This window comes from Plectropomus leopardus, chromosome 4, assembly GCF_026936395.1.
Source record: "Plectropomus leopardus strain MGB_pleo_1.0 chromosome 4, ASM2693639v1, whole genome shotgun sequence".
Taxonomy (NCBI): Eukaryota; Metazoa; Chordata; class Actinopteri; order Perciformes; family Serranidae; genus Plectropomus; species Plectropomus leopardus.
In genome coordinates this window covers 10,761,814-10,789,316 of record NC_142179.1, presented here as the reverse complement: position 1 = coordinate 10,789,316, position 27,503 = coordinate 10,761,814, and the positions used below count along the sequence as shown (strand labels likewise).

Here is a 27,503-nt window from a genome sequence, read left to right as displayed (position 1 = left end):
AAAAAAACCAAAAACTGAGCTGAACATAAATTACCAGCAATGCCCTGACAACAGAATGGTATTTTAAGAAGCGAGTGAAATCCTTTTCGAATCTTTGGTTACCGGACAGCACAGATGCAGGGTGCAGGGTCAGCATTCAGCTCGAGGGGACATCATATGAGATGGAGCTGGAAGACGGATCGAGCCTCCAAAGTTATCAGTAAAATCTTAATTTGAACTTCACACAGACTGGCAGAGTGGAGTCGAAAACAAAGGCATTTCCGGGTGTCGACAGCACACGAGTGGTTCAGATGATAGATTGGAGAAAGATCAAACATATCACAAAATAATCATCTGTATCTTGAGAGCATCTTAATTTGATGTTTCCTTTTGCAGCAAGGTGGTGGCGAACAACAGGAGGTGGGATCATTTAAAACTCTCTTAGACACAGTCTTAGTTTTTAGTATTTTCCAAAGAAATTCCTATCAGAAGAGACTGCGACTACGAGTGTAACCAAAAGGGTTCAATAATAATAATAATAATAATGATAATGATCTTTATTTATATAGCACTTTTCAAGCTTAAGCATGAAGTGCCTCCTAGATAAAAAGGTTTTCAGAATAGAATAAGATGTTAGAAACTCATTTATTTCCTCCCCTGCCACCTATAAGCAGATTAAAGTTAATAGTAAAAGAAATAACCATATGCATAAACAGATAAGACGATAATAAAAGAAATTATGTCATACAAAATAGGTTGAATGCCATTTAAAGAACAAACTCTTGAATTTAATACAGGTAAAAGTGCAAAATATATGGAAGACTACAAGAACTATATTTTGAGGTGTGTTATTTTCTGGCTCAAAATAGGGTTGTTTTGTATTCTCATTTTGGGGCATTTTCACCTTCGATTGAGATAAAAATGTTTCCAGGATATACTGATCATGTAAATTTTATCAGTGGAATAATATAGCATAATTTTATTAAACTAGCATAACAGTCAGAGTAGGAAAGGGCATTTTATTTATTCTTATTTCTTCAATTTTAATTGCGTAAGGCTATTTTTGGCTGGATTCTTCCTGCATGCCTCCCCATGCCGCAGTAATGTCAATTTTTAGATTTTCCGTTTGCCAGAAAGAACAAGTAACAAGATGTTTTGAACCACAACATAAGAAAATGCCTTTCCTTTTGCTGTTTTTTCCAATAAGGTGTCATTTTATCTGGGCCATGGGGAGGGGCAACAACTTTAAGGGACCTTGTTTCCTCCTGTTTCATTATGTACTGTGTCTTCTCAGTCATACAGGCTTAATAGGGCTGTCTTTAAAAACTCCTATAACAGTACTGGTGTTGTGACTTCCTGGTCTTTGCTGTTTGCATTGACAGATTTTTGGGCATTGGACTGCGTGGCACAGATCATGTGTGGGCTATGCACTGTGTCACTATATTGTGTGGAAAAATAAAAAATAGATATAGAAAATAAATATTGTATTTATAGAGAATAAATCTGTCATTATTGAATGGTGCAGGAATAAGTCCTTAAATCCTGGAACTGACAACAACAACAACCACACACACACACACACACACACACACACACACACACACACACACACACACCACAGTACAGAAGGGCATACTTGTGTGCTGCAGAGCCATGTACACAGCCCCAGTCTTTTGGCAATGCGAAAGCAGTCTATTTCTTATTTTTAGCAGATTTTCCCGTGTTTAAAAAAACCTGCATACACATGCCGGGTGGAATTTGGGTGGAAAAGGTATATTAGTTCTACGTGTGACTAGAAAAGAAAAGAGGAGCAGAATCACTTGGTGACTGCAGCTTTGTTATTATAGAGAGAGTAATGTACCGAAAAAGGTACCAGTGGGTACCAGTGGGTACCAGTGGGTACCAGTGGGTACCAGTACCGAATCTGAGGTACAGGTATTGGTTCAAATGTGAACAATTACCACACATCATCTTCATTCATTGGCAAATACATTTCTGGGAGGGTTTTTTCAGTTTGAAGGCACTAACTCTTCTTTGATGACTTAGTGTGCAAAAAGTGTAGGGGTCCAATGCTGTTTTCTTAAAAAAGTACAGGGAACATGTCCTCTGTGTCCCCTCATTAAATTACGTCCCTGTTTTCGACTGAGCTTACCAACCAGAAACTCTGAAATTCATATCAAGAGTCTGGCTTTTGGGGCCTCCTGATCCCTCTGCAGCCCCTGAGCTCAGTTTGGTCCGTCTGATAATCCATCCACGAGTGTTTCTCATTCAGTCCTTCATCTTCAAACTGTAGGGCAGAGTCGGGATGGAAGAGGGGAGGAGGAGGGAGGGACTATCTTGAAATGCCAGTGGGCGTGATTGAGTCTTACTACCAAGAGAGTACAGGCCAGATGGTGAGTTTAGGAAGCCTGAAATCTCAGCACCTGGCAAAGTGTTTGTTGAGTCATTGCATTAATCAACAACTTTGCCAACTCCCTGCATATACATTATGCTCATTTTGTGCTTGGGGGGTGATAGAAATCTTATTTATTCAAGAAATAATTGCCTAAAGTTATCCCTACCACCAAGCGCATTTCCCTCTGGACACAAAGCAAATGAATATAAAGTGCTGTATCTTGCAAAGTTTTTTTTATCTGAAAAAAAAAAAACACTTTTACTATTTTTGATCAGCAGCTCCAGGTACTGTAACTTAGTTGGACACTTTTTTGCAGTAGTTGTAAAACATTTCAACGCTCTTCACTCCCAAAAACAGAGATACTGAATATATTTGAAGGAATTTAGAAACACATGGGTGCACACTGATACTTTATGAACACATGCATTAATATATTGCTGCTATTTCCCGTTGTCCTTTTACTGATACACCAAATTGGACTGTACTGGTCTCCTTTCACCTCTCTGTAGAATAAGCCAATTTGTTTAAGCATATGCAGCTCCCATCGCTTGAATAATTCTCCAGGATTTTTTTTAATGCCTGAGCGTGTTAATGTATAATTGATGCTTTAAGGAGATAAACTGCCAACATCTTCATTTAGGTGCCTCGGGCAGACAGGGGGAGAGCAGTTTCACTTGATTTGTTAGTTTTAAAGTTTACTATCTCGCGACTGAAATGAGACCTGAGGTAATCATGGACAGTGTTAGCTCACCAGCGTGATGGCAGCAGATGGTTGATGGCTGGATGGATGGGTGACATTTGCTTGTGTTTCCTCCTGCAGTCGACGCTGAGAGGAGCGAATGTCACAGTGTTTGGCTGCCTGAACCACGGGATGCCGCTCTTCTTACGGGAAAACTCATCACTGAAATGTGAATCAGGTATTTAACATTGACAAAATAACCTCCATTTAAATAAAATGTTTATTGTTACATAAGAATACTGAAAGTAACTGTTGCTTTTTCTGTATAAGTGTAAGACTCTTCACCTTTGAACAATAAAAAATAGGGATGAACGATACTGGATTTTTTGCCGATATGCGACATGCCAGTTTATAACTACTCATTTGGCCGATAACTGATATCAGTATTGATATATACACTTTTTTTCCCTACCAAATTTAAGTGATCATCAGGTCTCTTCTGTAATGGAATTAACATCATATTATTCATACGCTTATCTTGATGGCCCACAAGCAGATGGACACATAAAAAACAATGCTTTTCAAAGTATGTAATTCATTCATTGTGTTTAAAATTTAAAATAATATTTGAAGTTATGGTTGATTTTTGTACATGTTCACTTTGTCAAAAAAAGAAAGGTTTGTGATATTTCCGATATTTCATTTTAAAAGCCAATATCTGCCGCTGCTGCTGATGTCCCGATGTTATCATGCATGATAACACATTTATAAAAACACTTCCAACCCTTAAAAACTTTGATGTATCACACACAATTTACTGCAACATTTTTGCTCAAACTAAAACTAACATTTCAGATGACACCACCTTTCAGTTTATCACTTTAACTGGTGCTAATTTCTATCAGAAAATCCACTAAAACTGACACTTCAAGCTCAATTTATCACCTACACACGGCTGACATATCAAGTGAATTTTTAACTCCTTTCAGCACTGTTAATTGCTACTTCAACTTAACCTTACAGCTTACACTTAAACTAAACTTCAGCTTCATTCAGCACTCTGTTCCAACTGCTATTTCAGCTTCTCCCATTATTTCGATAGCACTATTTCACCACTTTCAAATGTTTTACCTGCAAAATTTCAGAAGTGAACGAATGTAAATATTATTCAGATGATCCAAACGCAAATGCTGTTTTTTCCTGTGTAAAGCTTGGTTTACAGGTCATTGTTCCATCATTGTTTTCCTCTGTTGCAGAATCGGTTGCAGGGTTTTTCCTCTCTTTGAATGCCTCTGCTAACATCACCAAACTGAGGATTCCCTACCCGCAAACAGGCACCTGGTATCTCAGTCTGCGCTCTCTATGTGCCACTGAACATGGGTAAGACGGGCAATGGTGCCATATACATAAATATTTGTATATCCTTTATGCTTACACTCTGCTCACTAGATAACAGGAATCAACTATATTATGAAAAAAAAGTGTTACTATTATTATTAACTATATTAATGAAAAAAAACCAATCTTGTCTTTAAAGCAAATGTTTGACACCTCAGTAAAATATGCATATTCACTCTCTAGATGAGATCTTCAAATAAGATTCCATTCTCATGGCTAAACTAAATATAAGGATATATCCAGCACTCAGCCAACTCAGTTCAGCATTAAGCATGAATGGAGAAACAGCTAGCGTGGCTCTATAAAAATGCAAGAGATAGCCTGAGATATATCTTACAGAGGTGCTGTAAGAAAACTATAACCAAACTATATCTAGTTCATTCAGTCCTCACAAAAGCCAAAGCATAAAAAGGCAACCCATTTTCAATTCGTAGAATACCTTTGCTTTGTCATGCGCTTCTGCATTTGGTAGTGACGTGATGCTCACAGTTTTAGTGTTTCTAGCTGAAACATGTTGTTACTGTTGTCTCTGATAGTCTCAGTCAGGTTTAGGACTCAAAATTACTTCAAAAAGATCATGTTTTGGGTTGAAATAAATATGTTTCTTATGTTAAGTAACGTAATGTGAATTAAACACATCATTTTAATGACATCAGTCGACATTATGTGAATTACATAATGAAACATTAAAATGACAGTGACTCTTGTTTGACGAAGAACAAACAGCAGTCTCCAGGATGAAAGTACGGTTTTGTTTGACTCACCACCTCTCCCCCCTTTCTTCCATCCTACGTACACTTTACCACTCTGCATTTTACCCCATTTGCTCTCAGCATCAAGTATTGCTGCAGGATTTAGATTGGACTTATTTGAAAGCCTGGTGTGTGTCATAAAGACACTAACCCATTACCCCCATACAGATTAAACAAATAACATATATTGGTTAATTATTGAGCTTTAAAGATGCCAGAAGGTGGATTTTGTTACCTTTGGACAGAGCCAACTATTTCTCAGTCTTTATTTTAAGTTAAGTTAGCCAACTGCAAGCAGTAGCTTCATGTTTAGAGTGCTATCTATCTTCTTGCGTAACTCTTAGCAACATAGTAAATAAGTGTATTTCCCAAAGTGCAGAACTATTTCCTTTAGACCTTTAAAATGGAAACAAAACACAACCCAGAAACTCTCCAAAATATTTTCAAGCAGAATTCACTGAAACCAGTTGAATGACTGTTGCTCATAAATTTTTGACAGACTCATAATCAATTCTTTGACTTACTCCCAGAGCCCCAAAGCAACCTGTGAGACATTTGCTGTCAATTACAGGAAGACAATTGCAAAATAGGACATTCAGTTTTTCTTAAAAAACATCATTGTATAACAATCACTAGTTTGTTTACCAAAATGAATAATTCAGTGCTCTAATGAAGACACCATGCTCACTGTTTAAACGGTGCTGCCTCCCTCATTCAGCCACATCCTCTCCCATCTGTCACCGAGCAGATTAATTTAGGATTGGCTTCATAAATGTGCCTCTGGTCCACACCTAGCATATGACATGAACTGGATGTTTTGTTTTGAGGTTTAAAAAGCAGATTTTTTCATTTTTCCACATTTGCATATTTGGACATTTAAACACAAGAGCTTCTTTCTTTGTCATTTTGTGCCAATGTTCACCATTCATACAGCTAAAAGCTCAGTGTAAAAGAGGCAAAAATAATAATTTTTCCAGCTTTAGTATGCTAAGCAGACCATAATGCATTTCACTTACACATGTTTTTTTATAAAGGGCACACCTTTTATCTTTTCTTGACAAAAAAATATCTTGTTATCTCTACCGTCATTCACAGATTAATGCACACATGGATGCACACTCTTTCACCGAGGGTTGTTTAAAGTCATTTGTGAGAAATGTCACAAAGAGAGCGAGGGAGAAATGTTTCCACTAAGTTGTCCAATGCACTGTTTTTCATGATTTCCTAAGTATTAGCTATTCAGCAGATTGAGCTGTTTTGCCGAAACCCTTAATGGCACGAAAATGTGAACAGAATGAAATTAAGCAGATTTTTTTGCCGGCCACTCGGGAGTTCCAATTGAATTTGAATAACAAATAATAACAGATGGTGCGGGACATGGTCTCATCCTCACATGAGAGCATTGCTGAGGTATGAAAATGTGGAAAACGTTCACGTAGCTATGTGTTAGGTTTCAGCAAATTTACACATGCTAAATTAATCAGATCTTGTTAGTGAAGAAAAGAGGTAGCGTGAACGAAAGGTGCTCTTCAAGGCTTCAATTAAGTTGAGTGATATAACTTAAAGATTAAGAAGTGAGCAGCTGTGCCAATTAAAAAATGGGTTCTGGGGGAAGGCAAGGAAACATATTTGTTACCTCCTGGAGCTCCATTCTCTGTGGCTGGTGGATAACACAGCAATTAGAAAAGATGCAATGAAGGCACAAATATACAGGGTTTTTCTCTTATCAGATGTAGTATCAGAGATTAATGATTTATGTATAGCTTTATGTGTAGTTGTTAGTTTGTACGCTACAGTTCACTGCATAACAACAACCTCCATCAGGCTGTGAAATTACTAATAATGTATCTTTAGTCTGAAATAGTTCTATAGAAATACAAACAAATTAAATGTCGACATTAAAACTTTACTCCTTTCTCATTATAGGTAGAGAACATTGTGAAAAATTCCAAGTAAGGTACCTAATTGAGATACTTAATGAAGGTTAAACTATCACAGCAGAACTCTGGCTTCCTCGTTGGTCTATAAAGCACAGACATAATTTGTGGAAAATTGCTTTCGTAATTGCTTCTAGAGATTGCACAAGCCTGGCAGAGTAAAGATGTCTGACATCTGACAACCCTTAAAACGACCTTTTGATCTCTGACATAGTGCGCACACTAAACAACAAGACTGAGAGTCTATAGACTCTCGAGCGGCTCTGTGAGAGACTTTAATTTGGCGGTGCTTTGGGTGAAATGTGAATGTCAGCAAATTGACATGCGCATAATGACAACACTGATATTTATGTAAATATAATGTTCACCATGTTTACAATCTTAATTTAGCATGTTAGCAACATTTGGTAAGTAGCAGTAACATGAAGTACAGCTGAAGCTGATGTGCATTTGATAAGCAGGGCTGTACCAAATGCCAAAATGTTTTTGTTTTTTTTTTACATTCAAAAGCTTCTATTGAGGTTTCAAATAAAGCTTAATTCTCTGTCATTAAATATAATGATGTCACCACCCTAAAGATAAATAATATAATAAATAATAATTCCTCAAACTAAATTCACAGTTTGAATAAAATAATTAATTGGATCAAAAAAGTTAGGGTTGTTTTTTTAATAATAAAAAAAGTAATTTGGAAATTATGACATCTATCATTTTCAATAAAATTGTGAGTTTTTGACCTGACACGCTGGAGTCATTGGAAATGTTTGGATCACACTGGTTTGAAACAATCCGACTCAGCCACTGCTTTTAGTGTAGCCTCATCTTTATCTGCAAATGTGCAGAAAAATATCAAGTTTAAACAGAATAAAACAAACAAAACAAAACAAAAAAAGCTGTGCAGCATTCAAATGTTGATTTAGATTTGTATGTAAAAGATTATACATGAAGGTTTGAACTATTCTACTGATACATTTTGGCATATTTAGCAATAAAACAAAGTACTGGACAAATTTGAGGATTTTGACCTGATGATGATACTAGATTAAAAGTGAGCTGATCATCAGAACAGTTGTAGTTCATCCTGAGAAGAAATGATAGACTGATAGTTGTATTTTATAGCAGTCTAACCAATAGTTATTGAGACATCTCACACAAAACTACAAATGTGGACCTCACGGTGCCACAAACAAAAGGTTATGGGGATCACCAAAGTCAGTGGGATATATCAGCATACATATCAGCGCATCATTGTAAATATGCTGAAATTAGTACAACAGCTAAATTTCTTCTGTAGTCCTAAGGCAGGTATCACAAAGAACATAAAATATAAGGCAAATTCACAATTACATGTAGCTGTCCAGAAGACAAAACACAGAAAACATCACACTTTACAGACAAATGGACACATTTGTTGAGGTGTTTCAGTCCAGATTATACTGACACCGCCATTTAAAAACAACTGCATGAAAAAAGGTTTATCTTGAGAGTAGAGTATTTCACTTGAAATCCATTTTAAAGGGACACAGAAGCACATTTTTGCTGTCACACTGGTAAAAAGGTGCCTATATTTAACAGAGGCACTGCAGTGATGTTCTGCATGCTCTAAGTTCTGCCTGTCTGCGACTTTTCCAGATTTGAGGCGTGCACCAATATCACCGCCGAGGTGTATATGCGCTCATACCTGACTCCATGCATCAATGACTGTGGGACGTATGGACAGTGCAAGCTGCTGCGTACCAACAACTACCTTTATGCTGCATGTGAATGCAAAGCAGGTAATAGTTTACTTATTAAATATATTGCCATGCATTGTATTGTCAATGTGTTATTTTTTCTTTGTTGTTTGTTGATTTGAATTTGTGCACAATGTCTATTTATGTCACCTTTTGATTTGATTTCAATATCCACTTTATTTTCAAATTGCATGCTCATTGACTGAACCTAGTTATGGAAGCCAGTTACAAGCAGAGGAAAGCAAGTTGTTTTATAGAAGTGGAGAAATGATGGTACAAATATGATGTATACTCAACAATGCCTTCAATTATTAAACTGTAATTAATAATTAGCTAAAAGCTTGAACATTAATTCATAATTGGAAGTGATTTTAAGCAGTCAAAAGCTTTTTTTTGCATACAAGATAAGATAAAACTTTCTGTGAGGAAATTGGGTCATCACTGCGGCAAAGAATTACGAATTTGTTGAAAAATACATCATGCAGAGTGACAAGAAAATGGGAGAGAGCAAGGTGGGGTGGCATAGGTCTCTTTGCAGAGTTGAACGGGCAATACAGTGATTAAATTGTACGCGCCGCTGTCCAGTGAGTCATACAGCGGCCCGGTATTAATCGCCTAATATAAGCCAATAAAACAGACTCTTAATTATGAACAGCTTTTCAATAAAAGATGAGCTTATGAAGCTAAACAAAGCATGTCCTCTGAGGCTTTTTTAAATCCTGCCTTTGATCTTCTTTTATCAGAGCTGCTTTCTCTTCAGTTAAATTCATTGTCATACTTCATATGTGTGACTGCTTCCTGGCAGGCACTTTTGCATTCAGCACTTGCCCTTGGCCCGTCTCACACTGCAAACCCTCTGTTCAACAGTGCTCACGAATATTTAATTCACACTGTCTTATCCAATCCACCACTTGATAAAGATCCAATTCATGTGGCAAAGCAGGGAGGGGCTAAGAGGGAGTTCACACCAGGCGGCTCCTTTGTTTACAGGATAAACAACTTCACAAAGTTGTGCTTGACTGTTTTTCACAGAGAAATGCCTGTTTATAAGAAAGGGCTGATGAAGCATTCATCTTGTCGAGAGATAAATATTTTATCCATTTTAAGAGATACTGTAAAATCTAAAGGGAAGAGCTTTTTGAAACAAACTGATTCATCCACACTAGACTTCCGTCTCATCCATCAGACAAAAGATGTAAGATGACATTCCTAAAGTTTATTTACAGTTTAGAAAGACTGAAACTGATTCAAAGGTTTCCACAGAAAAATGTCTAAAATTAATGGACCTATGTTATATATTTTGCTGATGTGTGTACTTATTTTTCTAACAAAGTTAAAACCCAGAGAAATCTTTTATTTATTTTAGGGAAATGGTGCATTTCATTTTCCTTTCAATGACATCATTTTCCCTTTACCCAGTTTTGCCCTTGTATGTATAAAGAGACCTTGATACAGCCTTTGAGGCAGGCCCCATTGATTCCTTTGAAATATGCTCAGTGGCACATGAAGCCAAAAAAGCTGGATTTCCACAGAAGGGCTATTCCCCAGCTCAGAATGTGCCAGTCAGATCAGATTTGGCTGTTCAATATAATTAGTCAACAAAAGGAAGACAACAGGAGCACTTCTTGTGTCCCTCAAACCACCAGTGCTCATGAAAGGGAATATTTCAAAAAAAGGGCAGGAACTTGTAACCAAAAAAACTGTGGTGTATAAGATCCAGATCCTGGCACTCAGGATGGTCTGAAAAGCATAGAAGTCCTTTAAGTCATAGGGCTATAGACATTAAACATACACCAACATGTGTCGGTTTGTGCCTTCTTCAGGGTGCAGTGACACACTGAGTTTTTTAGTCACAAGTTCCTGCCCTTTTTTTTATAATTACACAACAGTTCAAGGTTTTTTATATATATAAGCTTTTAAAATTTGAGCGGGGTTCAGCGGGACCTTCAGTATGACAACGGCATTCATGTAATAATGTAAACAAGCTAATGGCGTTAATGGCAGATTGGCACTATGCAACATTTTACGTTGACACTAGATATCAAACAAGAACCTGAGACTGTATCATATTAACTTTTTGTGAGCTGTAAATTCACCACTTCTCAGCAGAGAAGAAAACATAATGTTTTCCCAGAGCCTTACCATGCAGAGCCCCCCCTGTGTTGCTGCCTGCGTCTACGCAGCAGCTTGTACCAAAGAGTAGCGTGAAAGTCAAAAGCGCTTACTCCGCTCCAAACTATGGGGACCAAAATGTACCAAAGTGACTACAAAAGAAGATATCTAGTCATGTCAGTGAGATTTTCATTGGCAATGGTGATTGTTTAATGACAAAGGCAGCAATTATTTTAACTAACTCCCATTATCCCACATTACGTCTTTTGTTAATATTGTGATTGGTTGACCCCTGGTGGTGGAAAATTGCATACTGTGTATTTTACAACTTTTTCCAAACTTCAAGAGCCTGCAAGCACAAAAGCTCTCTTCTCTCTTCGAGCTCCATTTTATTAGTAGTGCAGTTGATACAATATTGCAGTACTGACTTTGTGTGTTTGTGTGTGTGTGTGTGTGTGTGTGTGTACGCGCGCGCTTGTGTGTGCTTGTGTGTGTTAGGCTGGGATGGCTGGGGCTGCACAGACAATTCGGAGGCCTACTCCTACAGTTTCCAGCTCCTCTCCACCCTGCTGCTCTGTCTCAGTAACCTGATGTTCGTCCCGCCTGTGGCCATCGCCATCCGAAGCCACTACCTGCTGGAGGCATCAGTCTACATCTTCACCATGTTCTTCTCCACTGTGAGTGACTGCCAAAAAACATTGTTTTGGTTTTCTGTCCTCTATAAAAAAAATATTTAAAAACAGAGTTGACCTATTAAATAAATTTGGGTCTGATACAAGCACAAACAATTGGAAAGCTGCAATGCTGCTTCATCGGCAGATAAACTAGAATGTTCTGTCAGTGATAGAAGTGGTAAACACAGCTGATACTTTTACTATAAATGCAAGTTAAAATATGCTTTATTTGTATTGTGTACGACCACAAAGCCGCACATCAACATTATCGTGCAGAGGGGTGACACAATATACATTCCTGCTACTGGTTTCCTTATGTTCTACTGATAGACAGTTGGTAGCAGTAACCTGCAAAGTGGCCCCAACCTTAATTATGCATAACTTTAAACATTGATCAAATTTAAACATAATGTTATAAACTAATTAACCACTGTACAGTTGTCATAAATGTTAAAATTAGATATGGAGACCAAAACCGTTTTTGTACGAGGCTAACATTTTTATTTCTGCTGTAAAGTTGAGCTTTTAAACATGGGGGTCTATGGGGACTGACTCGCTCATGGATGTATTAAAGAAAGTCTGGATACAGCCATGGAGGCGGGGCCTCATTCATTCATATGAGAGCTGCTCATTGGTGCATGAAGCAAAAATAGCTCTTTTTCCAGGTATTAAATACCCAGATCTACCCATGAGGCTTGCGCAACAGAGACTTACGGTGGCTGAGCACCGCGGAGTGTGCGAGCGGGTAACTTATGCCAGTGGAGCGTCTGATTTCTGGTTTAGCGCTTCACTAGCTTTACTGGTGGTCTAAAAAATGTAATCTTGCAGCTCTTTTAGACTTCCAAACTTAATCCGACTGGATGGCTTAAATCTAGATAGTGAAATGAGCCGTTCCGCAGGGTTTTGATGCTCAGAAAAATTATCCACTGATTTACAGATGTTTCGTTCCCAATGTAAGTCAAAGGGGAAAAGTCCTTCTGAAGCAGTAGACATCATGTGACGACCCTGAGGGTGTAAATCCACTTTTGGCCACTATGTAAAATTTGCATCAGAGCCTGGGGCTCTTCCTGGCAGCTTGATGGAGTCAGCCTCAAGTGGCCATTAGAGGAACTGCTATCTTTTGGCAATCACTATTAGTTTCATTTTTTAGCCCCAGTGGTTGCTTCTTGGAAGCAAGGTGCCAGCAAGAAAAAAAAAGACTTCAAGCTAGCAAACATGGCTGCAAACACTGAAAGATTTGAAATATTCTAAAAGTTTTCTTTGCAAAGGACAAGTATAATAGGCTTTAGTCAGTCCAACTTGAACCTTAAAAAATGCAGCTCTCTCAAGACACTGACTAGATGAATCACAAACCAGATATCTAATATTCACATAGTTTTTGTTGAATAACATTTGAAAACAATTTTTATCAATTTGATACAGAAACAACAAATTTATAATTGTAAGAAACTATTATTGCATGTACAAACATAAACGCAGATGTTGTCAGAATGGAATCAGGATGTGACAGTGGTGACTAAAATAACCTATTTTAACATTCAGCTCATCAAACAATAGTGTGTGTGTCAGCTGTTCTCAGGTGAGAAAATACTGTGTCTCAGTTTGCATTCTTCTGTGCTTACACCTGCGTTTCTGAGTGCATACGTGCAGAGCAGTATCAGTATTCAGATGGTGTACTCATAACAGTCAAAAAGTTAAGTGTGGAACTCTGGACACTTCTCACCCTCAATTGCTGCCATCTTGGCAGTGAAGTGGAAGGCAAAATACCACCAAACTTGCGAAAATGGCAGCAGAGGAAGTTGCAGTGGCACTGGTTGCTCCAGTAAACAAATAAACAAGTCAGCAGATATTTTAGCAGGCGAGAATCATGATCAAATGTTAACAGCAGTGGTCTGTCTGGTTGCAATTTGTCATTTAAAAGAGGAAGACAAGCAGTCAAATAATTTGATCGTTTTCCCGGTTGGTGCACAACAGCTGTGTTTGACTTGAGATAAGACTACCCTGTTGAAAGTAACGCACTAACTGGTACACAATGTACCACATGGAGGTGCACTAACAGATGTATTCAAATTAAGACACAGCATCACCAAAAAAAAAAAGAGAATTGGATAATTAATAACTTTATAGAATCAGTTTTTGATGGTTTTTTTTTAAAAAAAAAACATCTGCTTGTTGGTTAAACTGCTCACGCTTTCTTCCGTCTCTCTCACAGTTCTACCATGCATGTGACCAGCCGGGTATTGTGGTCTTTTGCATCATGGAGTATGATGTCCTACAGTTCTGTGACTTCCTCGGGTCGCTCATGTCAGTGTGGGTCACAGTCATCGCAATGGCCAGGCTAAAGTCCATCATCAAACAGGTAGGTGCCCCTCTGTAGTTCCACCCATATTATCCTAACAGAGAGTCAAGTGACTTGTTAAAAGGAGAAATGACTATTTTAATGGAACCGTAGTTGGGCAAAGAGCAGTGAGTGTAGGCACATCTGTCCTGATGGTCTGCCTGAATGGCCATTTTGCCTCCACTTCAAAGAACTTGTGAGTTTTTAGATATGGGAAGTTGAGCACACTACATTACTGGCACAGCGTTCAAGTGGATTAAGTCATGACAAAGTGTAGGAGCTGTGGGCTATTAGATGATTTAATAGAGATCATTTTGAAGCTAAGTGGCACATCGACACGGCCATGTGGAGCAGAAGTCCCCACCTTTAGAGAAGCCTCTGATTGGCTTGATTGTGTCTCTAAATGGAGAAGTGGCAATTCACAAGATCAATGCCAGGCAAGTTTGATTTTCTGGACAAAATGCTAGATGTGGGCAGTGATTCAGACGTCTGAGAGCGGACCATAATATATGTCCACCGTCATGTGTTGCAGCCTGACAGCACCTACGAGCTCATTGTTAGCGGTCGACAAATTGAGATAAACCTTGAAGCAAACAGGGATTAGATGACTGAAAAGTAGAGCTGTGACGGAGAGATATACATGAGCACCGAATATGCCTCAATTTTTAGTTAATAATAAAAAGATCAGTGTGTTAGAGTCAGCGATGGCGTGGTGCTAAATTCTTCGGTTGTTGACATATTGCGGCGGATAACAGTAAACACTAACAGGTGCACCTTCTCCCTGGGTCACTCTCTGGCTGCACACCAAGATGAAGCAGTCTCAGGGAAATTGTGTGTATGTGTGTGTGTGTGTGTGTGTGGGTCTGTGTCCATAAATGAGACAGAGGGAGGGGGGAGGGGGAGAGGGGGAGGAGTAGTGGGAGGGAGGGAGACTATACGAACATCTGCTGTCCTCTAGAGTTTTCATTTTTGCTGAGCGCTGCAGTACGCAGTCACTAATCAAATCGCACATGTCAGGACTGGCAAGTGGAGCTGTGCGTGTTTGTGTACTAGAGAGAGACAATGTGTGTGTGTATGTTTGTTTGTTTGTGTATCTCTGTGTTTGTTTGTTTGTTTGTTTATGTCCATGACTGCAGCGGCAGCAGAGGGTGAAGGACCTGGGAGCACCTGATAGTGTGTGTATGTGTCTGTGTCTGTGTGTATGTGTGTGTGTGTATGTGACTTTCGGACCTTCAAAGGTCTAAACGTCCTCACAAATATGTCAGCAGAACATTTGGCAAGGGTGTTTTTGCTTCAGGTGATTTGTGAATCTCAACATGCTGAAGGTCACCGGTCAGAATCTGATAGATCAATTTAAAGGATAATTAAGATTTATTACAACTTGGATCTCATCTGTGTAGTTTTGGACCTCTGGCAGTTTCTGATAGTTGTTCTCACCACAGTTCTTGCTGTGATCCTGATACAAGACCTGAAACATGAGCATTCAGACATTCAAAAAAATGTATCCAAATGATCTCAACAGCTTAACTTGGAAAGTGAGCACACCTAAAATGTCTGTTGCACAGAAGAAACAGCTACAGCAAGTGGCTAGGTCAAAGTTGAAACAGTGTGTTCGTCTGTAAACTGTCCACTTATCCAGGCTTAGGTAATTAGTTGGTGGGTGCAATGTTATAATACTGATAGGAATGATGGCGACAACTACGAAAATGTGACCTAAATTACCAAAAAAAAAAAAAGCCAGAATCATTTTGCCTGATTTTAGAAAGAACAGCAGTCAACTTGTTGCACTCTGTCTCCATCTTCAGTCCAATATTGCATGCATCCAATCTAACCAATCTTTAGAAACCAATGTATGCATCTGCATCTAACCTCATTTTAAGTCCACACTGATTCGCAGCCATGCCAACACATCAATATTCCAGTGTTTTACAGCGGTTTTAAGGGTGGAGCAGAGCAAAGTAAAACAAACTATGATGTGGGGCAGTATTGAGAAGACATGTCTATTTAGAATGACATCGATAGCATCACCTATCTTGTCTACACATTGCTACTTTTGTTATAACAACAGCTTGATGAAAGCTTGACTAAAGCATTAGGCCTGCCTGTGGTGCTGATTGGCTAACAAAGTCCCTTCACGGCACTCATTCAGTGTTTGAAAACGCTGTTTCATGTCACAATGCTAGAGGAATCAGTCAACTCCAATACATCAAGCTGGCGGCTTCAAAGGTCCAGACCAAGGCAAAGAATTATCCTTTGAAATAATGAAATATATTTAATATTATTTGTATCTTTTGAATTAAGAGATTACTTAAAATTATTCATTTTAAATTTGATGATGCATTAATTAGTGTTTTAAAATAAATAATTCTGAAAGTTTGACAAAAACTGCCAACTTCAACATTATTGTTATAATTAGGCATAATGTAACAGATTTATGAGACAAAGGACAAAGGGTTGTGTGAAACTATACAATTATAGTTTGGAGGCAGCCAATCATAGAGGTGGATCAGCAGGCTGCACAGAAATCAGAGGAAAGAGCTGTAAAAGCACATGCAATAATGCAGACACACACAAGGTTTCAACTTGAATAAATTATTATATTTAAAATGTTGAAGAGATGTAGAAGCACCAAGGTCTTATATTTTTGTGAATGACCATGAGATTTGTTTGAACGCTCATAAAGCTCGTAAGTAGACCGTTGGGCTTTAATGCTCTTCACCACATACTGTTACCAAAAGCCAAGATTGAATGTACATGTTAAAATGATTAAAAATGTTATGCATTCAGTATGGCCCTTGTAACGCAGCATATTATAGCACCAATCTTGGGCGTGTTGTGATCCACTGCCCACACATGCATACAGCCAGTGTTAGTCTTTATTACTGTATATTTGTAAGCGTGAAAATATATGTAGCAGATAAAAATAGACTTCCTAACAGAATTCCCAAAGGCTCCCCCATCACTCTGACAGATAATAATTCATTACAGCAAAAGCCCTGCCTGTGAGCGCCCATGCATTCATGCCTGCATAGAATACATGTATACATGCATGTTTTCCCCTCCCTTTGTATGATTCGGTGTTGCAGCATGACTGATGACTGTTGCTGCGCAGAGTCCTCGGGCTGCACCAGGCTGCTCCTCTCCTCCTCGGTTTGTGCCAATTAGTCCTGTTCTCCTGCAGCACAGGTCATCCCTTGCCCGCTCAAAAATCCCCAATTTCTCCTCACGTTCCCTTTCAGACAGAAGAATGCAGACCTCAGGCATCCTGGACAGGCATAAGTTCTCCCAAAGCATGTGTAGCCCAGCTTATTGATTTTTTTCCTTCTCACTTTATCTCCTTTATATCCTGTGGCTTTATGTCAAATTGTGAGCTTGACAAAAAAAAGTTGAAGTGGCATTATTTATAGCATGGGCCTCTATAGTCAGTGTTTTGTTTCTTTGTTATATTGTGGCTCTTACTCATATTGAGGAAGTTCAGATGGTGAATTACTGTGCAAGCAATATGAAATACTTATTTCCACTTTTACAAAACTTAATAGACACAGTTACTTTATGTTCTGGCTGTTCCCCACTTATATATTAAATTGATGGCATGTTTACATAATGGCAGGCTTTTACCTTTTTCAAAAACACAGATTTGCTCTTTGTGAAAGCCAGCTTATAGTGGCTGTTGATATTACAGGAAAATGTTGGCACAATTTCCTACAAATTCAATTCAGTAAACCATCGCTCAGTACTTTTTTACTTCAGTGCCCCAAGCCCATTTGTTCCTATAGAAGATTTATATCTTCAACAATAGAGCTCAGATATATTGTTCATTAAATATGTTAATCCTAAAATACTGCATTTTAGTTTTGTATTACTTAAACAGGACAAAAAAAATGCATTTTTCAAGGACTATTTTCATATGCATATATAAACTTGTGTGTGTGTGTGTGTGTGTTCATGATTAAGAAGGAACATGTGACCCAGTTCAATTGTGGGGCCAGTGGGGGTCTATTGCACAGAGGAATAAGCCAAATGAGGCTTTGAATACACAGGCAATACTTGTTACGTACAAAAACTACGTTATTTAGCCCATTTTCATCCCAAAGTCGTCAAATATTGCTGATGTGTCAGTGATTTTGACGTCAAACACCAACGCCAAAAGTCGCCCATTGTGGTGGTATGATACAAAGCCTGAACCATTTGCGCTGTTATGATACGCCCATCAGCCAGGTGACCATACAGTACATGGTGCAGCAGTATGATACGTCATTAGGTTGAAACGCTGCTGGTAACAATGCAATATAGAGAGCTGGACGAGTGGGTGGGAGGGGTGGTGTTTAGGTCCAACAAACCCTGGACTGTCACCTGGGAGCCTGGTGTCCTAAACCTAACCATGTGCTTTTCTTGACATCCTAGCTTTGGTTGCGGCATCCAAATATCAACAACTGACACAGGAGGATAGCTTGACCGTATGTAGATGAGATCATGTTGCATTATTAGGTTATAGTACCAGGATCAATTCAATTGATCAGTGGAAGGAACAATTCACTGTCATGGTATTGGTTGACAATTAGGGGTATAAATCACTAGTTTCTTTGGGAAATTAAATTTTGTTAATCCTTTGGACAACAATCATTTTATATGCTGATAGAACAGAACAAGTCTGCCAGAATATGATTTCGATTCATTTCAGATCAGGGGTCTGCGATCGATATAATACGGTATCACTATGTCCATTTCACACAAGGTGCTACAGACAAAGCTGCCAATCCTTTCTTATTTGCTTTTGGCCATATTTTAAATTTACTCTACTAACTCGCATAAATCCGACTATCATGCTGCATCCGACTATAAGGCCGCATCCCATTACATTAGACACTTTCTGCCCACACTTAATCCATTAAATGTAGAACTCTGTTACATCATGTAAACAAACCACAGACCTATCAGCTGTGCGCTTAGAGACACCAGACTTGAGACGTAACCACTAAAAAGATAAACAAGTACTTCCTTTCTTATTATTGTTATTGCAGTTAGGAAATCCCAATTGCAAACATTACAATTGAACTGATTTAGTCACTGATGCTCGCTCCCATTGCAACCAATTAGGACATGGAGTATGACTAAATAAAAACATTTAACTCAAGTATAAAATTAGGTTTAATAACCATCAAGGCTCATAGAAAAAGCTTGCTTTTTGCTGATCACTATTAATAGCTCAAGCCCTCTAAAATTTCATAAATTACCTTAGTAGCTCGTGGACTTGTTTGTGGATGTGTTATTTATACTTTTTCTTACTCTACATTGGTTTAAATCACTGTATGTCTACCAACAGAACAGCATGGTTGAATTTCAGCTGGCAGCCTCACGCTGTTGAAACAGAGCAGCTAATATTGCTATAGCGAGAGCAAAAAGTTAGCAGAGTGAGATGCCCTGCCAGGTTTTATGTGTTTCCTCAGTATTTTATCTCGTAATGTCCTTACTTGCATATCTTTGCATGTGCTTTGTGTGTTGATCCATCTATTCTCTGAAATCCACACTGCGGATTTTTTTTTATAAGTGGAGTAAAATATCCTCATTGTCTTTTTTCTTGGCAGTATGCCATTATCTGCCTGGCGCTGGCACTGTTTGATGTTGACACAGATGAACCATGGGAATTTCAAAATAAAGGCATAACTTAAAAATAATTACATGGAATTATTTATTCATTTTGCATCAGTGATATCGGATCATTGATCATTGAATCAATATATCAACCACATTTATGGATTTTTACACCGTTATTGACAATAATGAAAAAAAATTAAATCTCCAGTCCTATCTGTTAATAAATAAAGTTTTACAAATTACATAGCTGGCTTCTTAACATACTAACATAACAACTTAAAACACAACAAACTGTTCACACTTTTCAAGTGAGGGTTCACAGAGCAATATTGTAGTGACTTGTACCAAATAAATGCTGACAAATTATATTAGTCCTTCACTGTATTCATTTTTCTTCATGTACTGACTTCCACCCTAAACACTACAACAGTCCTGCCACTTTGTGATACATTCAAGATTTTTTTTTCTGCAGCAACACAGTTCTAAACTAGACCTCCATGAATGTGCCAGCTGTGTTAGAAAAAGAGGAACTCTCACAACCCAAAACAATAAAAACAAAAAAAAAAAATAGGACACAGGTGCAGAAATAAAATGTTCACTATCAGTGTGTGAAAATTGCCTCCTGGTGTTTTGGTAACTGTCAATCATTACTAAAAAACTGCAAAGCTTCTGTCACAATTTTTTTCTTACAAGTGGGGAGAAAATTAAAATTTTGACAGTATTTTTCTCTCCAAAAGCTGCTGTTTCCTGACCACAGAAATATTTTGTTATTTACTGGGGATGTAACAATGTCAGTGGTGTTTATGGAGGACTGTTATTGATCCATGTGTTTTTTTTTGTTTTTTTTTTGTTAAGGTGCTGTATCTGCTGGGGGCAATGTCTCTGTCCATGGCTTTGCAGCTGGACCGTCACGGTCTGTGGAACCTGCTGGGACCCAGTCTGTTTGCTTTGGGCATCATGGCCGTGGCATGGGTAAGGGCAACTTATATATTTACTGCACAATAGACCAGTAGCCTACAGCTAAAAAATGGCTTTACTCCATAATGAGCTTACTTGTATTTGAAAACAGCTGCTGCCACATTTAGAAATTACCATTCATTTGGGGCATCCGGTGGCTCAGTGGATAAAGCAGGCTCCCCATAAATAAAGGCCGTGTCCTTGCCACAGCGGCTGTGGGTTTGATTCCAGCTTGCGGTCCTTTGCTGCATGTCATCCCCTCTCTCTCCCCATTTGATGCTATCGAGCTTCTGTCCTATCAAAACAAGGCAAAATCGCCAAATAAATTGTCTTTAAAAAAAGAAATGTAATTACCATTCGAAGTTAAAAAGGATTGTGGCAAAAAATAAGGAATTTAATTCAGTTAGCTTGTTGTAAAATACTGCATTTTTTTGTTTGACAAAATTATAATTATTAGTTTCTTAATCTTGTGTTTCTGAGGTGAGGACATATTTTTTCCCTCCTTTAAATGTTACTTCTTACAGTGTCTGAACAGCTAGCCTACAAGGGATTTGAACGCAGGATAAAAGATGATTAATTTTTGCTCTTGTGTGTTTGACATGCATAGACAAGCTTGTTGAAACATGCAGATGAAATGTGTCAACACTGTCCCTCTATTGTCCCTCATGCTAGTAAGTGTAAAAGGATTTAATCCATCATTTAAGCTTACGGCTAAAACATGGGGCTGGAACATGTGCATGGCTAAAAACGGTGGGTTTCTGACCAATGAAGCTATTTTACATTAGCATGGAAGGGGCTTTAAAAGTTTTGCAGCCTGTGGGTATTAGTCATGGGTTGTAGTTCCATTATAAGTCAGCTTGTACTTTCACTGACTCTTCTCCGAGTCATAATGTGCTCCCTGAACTGAGAAGATAAAAAATAATAGTCTTTCAGGCAAGGTTCTTGGAAAAAAAAAGCCTTTAACACCAAACCTCTGACATGAGTTTGAAAACAAGGTTTGTGGCTTCCTTGGAGAAAGCTTTGCTTTGAATAAAGTGTGGGAGTTGTAGCTCTGAGAGTTATCTGTCTGTGAGCTGGAGGATCCTACAGAAACGGTGGAAGATGAAGTATTGTTTAATTCCACCATGTAAACCCTCCAGTTTTAGCACCAAAGGTAGGAGATAGTATATTTTACCATAGACCTTTTCTTCTGAGATTAACAACAGCGCTTCAGAATTTATACTGTGTCATTCAAATGTAAGTGTATTTGGAGATTTACATAAAGCCATTGGCTTCCACTGTTTGGCTGGTTTTCTTTAGGCTTTAGCTCATTTGTAATTCAATTATAGATGGCTTGCTGACATATGTTTTTTGACAAATGTAAAATGCAAATATTATGGTCTACTGCCACAGTTTCTACAGAGTGGAAGTACACACAGATTTTGTGCGATGTCAAAATGACTGAAACAGATAGCCCTTTCCCACCAAAATAAGCACGTGTATGCTGGTTTTTCAAACACGGGTAAAGTCACTAAAAATAGGCTTTTGACTGCTCTACCATTGCCAGGAGAGCAGATCTTGTGCATGGCTTTGCAAAAGATAAGTGTGCCTTTTGTTTTGTTTTGGTTTGTTCCTTGGTGTGAACGTTCAATGTCACGGAGGGAACAGAGAAGAGGTAAAGAGTAGAAAGCAGCATGGACACTATTCTGTGAAGTTTTATAGCTGTTACGTCTCTTTATGTATCTCTTATTCAGTCTCTCTTTCAAATTCATTGCAGACTAATTTGGATCGATATTTTAGTGCTGCTTAGGAGGAGATGGATGGTTATCAGTGGTGGTGCGTCACTGCATCTCACTGGTTAAGGGGCTAAAATTAATGTGTTAACCTGGGTGTTGTCCTCCCATCGGAGCTGGGGGCAATAAAAAGAACATGTGACCACTGCAGAGTCATTTGACCTTGGTGTGAATGCCTATTGTACGGTTTCCCATTGCATTAAACAGCCAGATTTTAGCAGGTGTTAGCGGGTTTTTTGTGCAGTAGGAATGAGGCTAGAGAGACGAAATCTCTGATCTTCCAATGGCAATGAAGCACACAGTAACTAGCCACAATACTCAGCACAGCAACTTTTCCTTATAAAGTCACTTGGATCTTATGCTAATTTTGCAGTTTTTAAAGATAAACCTGAGCTCATGCTTTGATTATGTGACACTTCATAATTTATCAGCTGTTCAATAGCGTATGTCTGCATTTCAGCACTCTCTCAGTGCTGCACCTCTGAGTTTGAGCTCCGCACATTTTCAACAAGAGCCCTTTCATTTCAACTTGTCATGTTTCTGCAAAGCCTGGCATTCTGAATGTTCCCAGACACAACCGAATTAGATCAGTCAAGTGAAGGGCACAGAACGTCTGCTGCTTTGCAGAGGTGTCATGAGCAGTAAGAGGGAGGGGAGAAGTTCAAATCTGTCAATGCCAAATATCCCTAACCCTCCAAACTAAATGAGGTCCCTGACTTGTGCATAAAAGGATCAGCCTGGTTGGAAACTGTTTGTCTTAACCAGAAAAATGTGCACACCCAAGGGGACTTAAGCAGTAACAACACATTTTATGTTTCTCTCCACATGGTTTTATGTTGATTATCAGTTCTCAACCTAAAATTTATACAGCATAATAACTCAATCAGAGCTATTTTACTGCCAGAGTACATGTAATTAATTGTGTCATTCATGAATGGCTTGCATTTCCCTTGAGAATGTTGTGATTCTTTATGGTAATGTTTTTTGGGAAAAAAAGTCTAATGCAAGCAATCAGTGTTTATGAAGCGATGAAAATAGAGACTGAATTCAATAATGAAGCACTCTCTAAATGCTGTTTAGGAAGAAACGAAATTAAACGTCCAAGTCTCTCTGTGCGGCATGTTCAACAAAGACTGAGCACATTCTCTGAGAGTCATCATGTACAGTCACTGGCAAACAGAACATGAGCATAAATAACAAAATAGCCAAAGCAGAGACTGGCCAATCACTGGTGGCCAATTTAAAAGATCTATCTGCTGATGATGATCATTGTGAGTGACTTTATGCAGCAGCAGTAGGCGGGAATGCAAATTCCAGACAATAAAGCCAACGGAGATTTATGAAGAATCCCGTCCCTCTGTTCCTCCAATCAAAGTAAACTGCCTGCTGCTCGCCACACTCAAATCCCATTGGTGTCGTTTTTGAATGACTGCTCCCTGTGTGATCTCCCACTTCAATATCCTGTTTCTGCATGAAATGTGTTCATTAAATTAAGGAAAGAAGAACATTAAACACCGGGGCCTTTGAGATGAATTGTAAAAGAAATAAACTGCAAAATTTTATTGGTCCCTGAGTCTCCTAAAAAATTCTGGAAAGCTATTGATATGCAACTGTTCTTAGCAAGTTTCTTGGAAAGGGCTGTTTAATTTGAGGATGATTACAGAAAAAAAGCCCAGCACATTGTGTTTTTTTCAGGTTCTAGCATAAGACACGAAGACACTGTGTTATGCTGGAATTATGTTTTATGCACACCTCCCATATCTCAGCAATGTGTAGTGTTGACCTTTCGGTTTCAGCACTGTACTGCCATAAGTGATCCTCATGCTATTCATTCCCAGAAAGTTTAGATTTCCTCAGATGATTTGTTTGAACCAATCTGAAAGCCAGTCAGTCAGTCATTTTCTGTAACCACTTGTCCTCGTAAGGGTCGCGGGGGGGCTGGAGTCTATCCCAGCTGTCCCAATCTGAAAGCATGCAATCAAATTGCAGGATAGAGCTATAAAGAAGTTATGTTAATGTATTGTTACGTCACTTAGCGCCAGTTGGAAAAAAAATGAAACCAAACATAACATTGTTCACGCGTACAAAACTGCATGATGGTCAACAAAAAAACAAACTGCAGTCTGTAAAACATGTGGGTCAACATTACAGACAGAGACAAAACAACTTCCAGCACGTTTTAACAAATAAATCAAATTTAAAATCTAATAAAACTGTCAGCGTTAACACATTCAATGCGATGCGATTAAGGTCTGTACATAACGTTTTTTTTTTTTTTTATGATGTTAATCACCGGCTCTACTTTTTCATCTTTTAGAGGTTGTATCCTGCTGAGTTTTAAAGCTAGAGTGATGAAAATCATATGAAACTAAAAACCTGAGGAATCAAGGAAATCAACAATGTCATGCTAGCTTTTCAGAAAGGGGCCAAATAATTCTACAAAGTTGGGGTACATTTTGGTGAAAAACTGGCATGGTGATTTCACAGGGGTCTGTTGACCTCTGACCTCAAGATACAGTATCTGAATGAAAATGGGCTCTGTTGGTTCTCATGACGATCCCCTTTACAGACATGCCCACTTTATGCTCGTCCCATGCAATTTTTGGCTGTTATTTACTTCCTAATCAAGACAATCTGCTAAGAATTGTCATACCTTGTCAATATGGACTTCCTGTTTTGTGATGCAAAATAATAGAATTCAAAACTTGTGATTAAAAAATCAGATAATCGAGATTAAATATTGAAATCCTGCAATTTATCTCTCTTTAAAAAATTACTCAATTAAAAGCTCTAACAGCAACATATTCTCATTACCAACCCTTCAAATACTGACTCTTTGTCAGTGGCACGTCACGTAAAAAATATGACACGCTAGGTACTCCTACTGTCTAAGTTTTGTTAAGGGACAGCAGCTCAGTTTACACTCATTACATTCATCATCTCTTTTTCACGATAAACTTACAACATAGGTAATAAACTTTGTTTTTAGGTTTATTTCCTTAGGAAACAAAGCAAGCGGTTGGATTAACACTGCCGAGCCACTGATCAAATGTCGGTTTTGATGAGTTGGGTTTGAGAAGAGGTTGAATAAATACAATTTTAAAAAGCATAAATTAAAAATAAAATGTATTATATTATTACTCTGCTGTTAAAGTGGCTATATGTTTGGTGAAGAACTCTAGGACTTGTTGAGGATTTGAAACTCAAAATTTAGGACTCTGACTTGACTTGAGATTTGAGTGCAAAGACGTGAGACTTTTGACTTGCAAAATAATGACTTGCTCCCATCTCTGCGCATAACTAAAATCCTTCTCGGTATTTACTAATCTTGCCCGTCCTGTCCCACCCATCCATCCATCCATCCATCCATCCATCCATCCATTTTATCTCTTGGCCTGTCAGACGGTGCGCACCATCCGTCGGCGGCGTTGTTACCCGCCCACCTGGAAGCGCTGGGTTTTCTTCCTCTTCCCGGGCACCATGATTGCCACGTCTGCAGTGGCCCTCTACGCCTTCGTGGAGACGGAGGAGAACTACTTCTACATTCACAGCATCTGGCACATGCTGATCGCAGGGAGTGTGGGCTTCCTCCTGCCGCCTCGCGCCAAGCCTGATGCCAAGGTGACCCCGCTGAAGCGTAGGCGGGGCTGCGGCTATCAGCTGTGCGTTAACGAGCACGAGGAGCTGGGCCTGGTGGACCCCGCCATCATCTCCATCAACAGCATCTGCACCAGCTGATGAACTCCCCACTCCCAGCCTTTTACCTTACAGACACTTCATTGCCTTCTTTTACTTGGGAAATTCACACACGGGAAATTAAGCCACAGAACTTGAAAAAGCAATGTAAATACTTTAATGCAGATGTGACACATTGAATTTCTTTCTTTTTATTTTTTTTTTGGTTGTTATTGTCATGGTAATTACTATCAATACAACTGTAATTATTATTATCTATAGTTAAAGTTGTTCTGATGAATTGTGGGTGTACAGTGACACACTGTTGTTTGTGAATATGTATTTAAAGTCAAAGCTGAAACACTGCTGCTATCTGACGGTGACTGTAAAACTGCTTCTGTTGGTTATTTATTGGTGGTCTTGTAAACAGGCCAATTATTTTACTGTTGGGGCACAGATCAGGGGGAGATGTGGGGGGACATTTATCAAGGGCACGGCTTTTCTGAAATTCTTTTCAAATATATCTTTTGCACTGAGACACAAAAATGTTATTCTGTACATTTTTATAACAATATAAACTACAGTGGGCATCACAAATGTAAAACCTAGTTGTCATGTGGAATGTTAGACTGTCTTTTGCAATTGCAATGTATCGCTTTTACACGAATGTGCAGATTATTCTTGACGGGAACAATTCCAAAGTCCAACTGCCTGTTGAAAGAGAAGAGGGGAGGCAGGATAATTTCAGAGACCTCAAACCAAGACCTCACCTCCCTGTTCTTTTTCTGACGGGACCTGTGTGACACCACATTCATAAACAATAAATGTTTTCTTTCTTGCCTCAGTATTACTTCTGCTTTCGAAGCTTTTAAATATAGTTCAAGTGCTGAATCTCCCACAAAGACATCACATTGCAATTCCTGCCCTAATGGAAACCAGTGGTATTCAGACAGTGAGATGAGACGCTGTCAACAACATCCTCCCAGGAATAGAGCAAGAGATAAATAATTCTCCTACAGAGCAGCAGTAAGAGGGCAGCTTCAGAGCATGCTGTCGATATGTTGCTCCTCTCTTATGTAAGGATGAGAGACTTATATGGCTCTTTGCTTTATGCCTTATTAGGTGTGATCCATCAGTTGCTCCCAAGTATTCATCATCCTGTGTACACGCCCATTCTTTTTCTATCAAATTATATAAGAAAAAAAAGATGAAAGAATTCATTATTTTTATAAGCAAAGACTGGAAGTCGCTCCTGGCCTTGACATGACACCAATAAACAAGATTAAGAGTCTGCAGTCGTGCTAGCAGCTCCATGCATGCTCTGTGTATTTAAAATAAGTGTTTACATCAACGTGCTTACATGTGCACAATCATAATTCAGGCATGTTGATAATTACATGCAGCAGGTATAATTTTTAGCCTGTTTGCCATGTTTGCATGCTGACATTTCATATTAGGTCTAACCATTAAGTACATCTGAGGCTGATGAAGATGTCTTATGTTTTGC

The 27,503-nt window shown here is 38.7% G+C and overlaps 1 protein-coding gene across 1 annotated transcript in view; it reads left to right on the top strand.

The window, feature by feature from the left end:
- Positions 1 to 27,274, top strand: part of tmem8b (transmembrane protein 8B) — a 55,440-nt gene extending 28,166 nt beyond the window's left edge. The window contains exons 7-13 of the mRNA XM_042488716.2: positions 3,195 to 3,291; positions 4,310 to 4,433; positions 8,773 to 8,915; positions 11,484 to 11,662; positions 13,872 to 14,018; positions 20,448 to 20,564; positions 25,724 to 27,274. Coding sequence (XP_042344650.1) covers positions 3,195 to 3,291; positions 4,310 to 4,433; positions 8,773 to 8,915; positions 11,484 to 11,662; positions 13,872 to 14,018; positions 20,448 to 20,564; positions 25,724 to 26,059 — 1,143 coding nt within the window. The 3' untranslated portion in view covers positions 26,060 to 27,274. The remainder of the gene's footprint in view (positions 1 to 3,194; positions 3,292 to 4,309; positions 4,434 to 8,772; positions 8,916 to 11,483; positions 11,663 to 13,871; positions 14,019 to 20,447; positions 20,565 to 25,723) is intronic.
- The last annotated feature ends 229 nt before the right edge of the window (positions 27,275 to 27,503 follow it).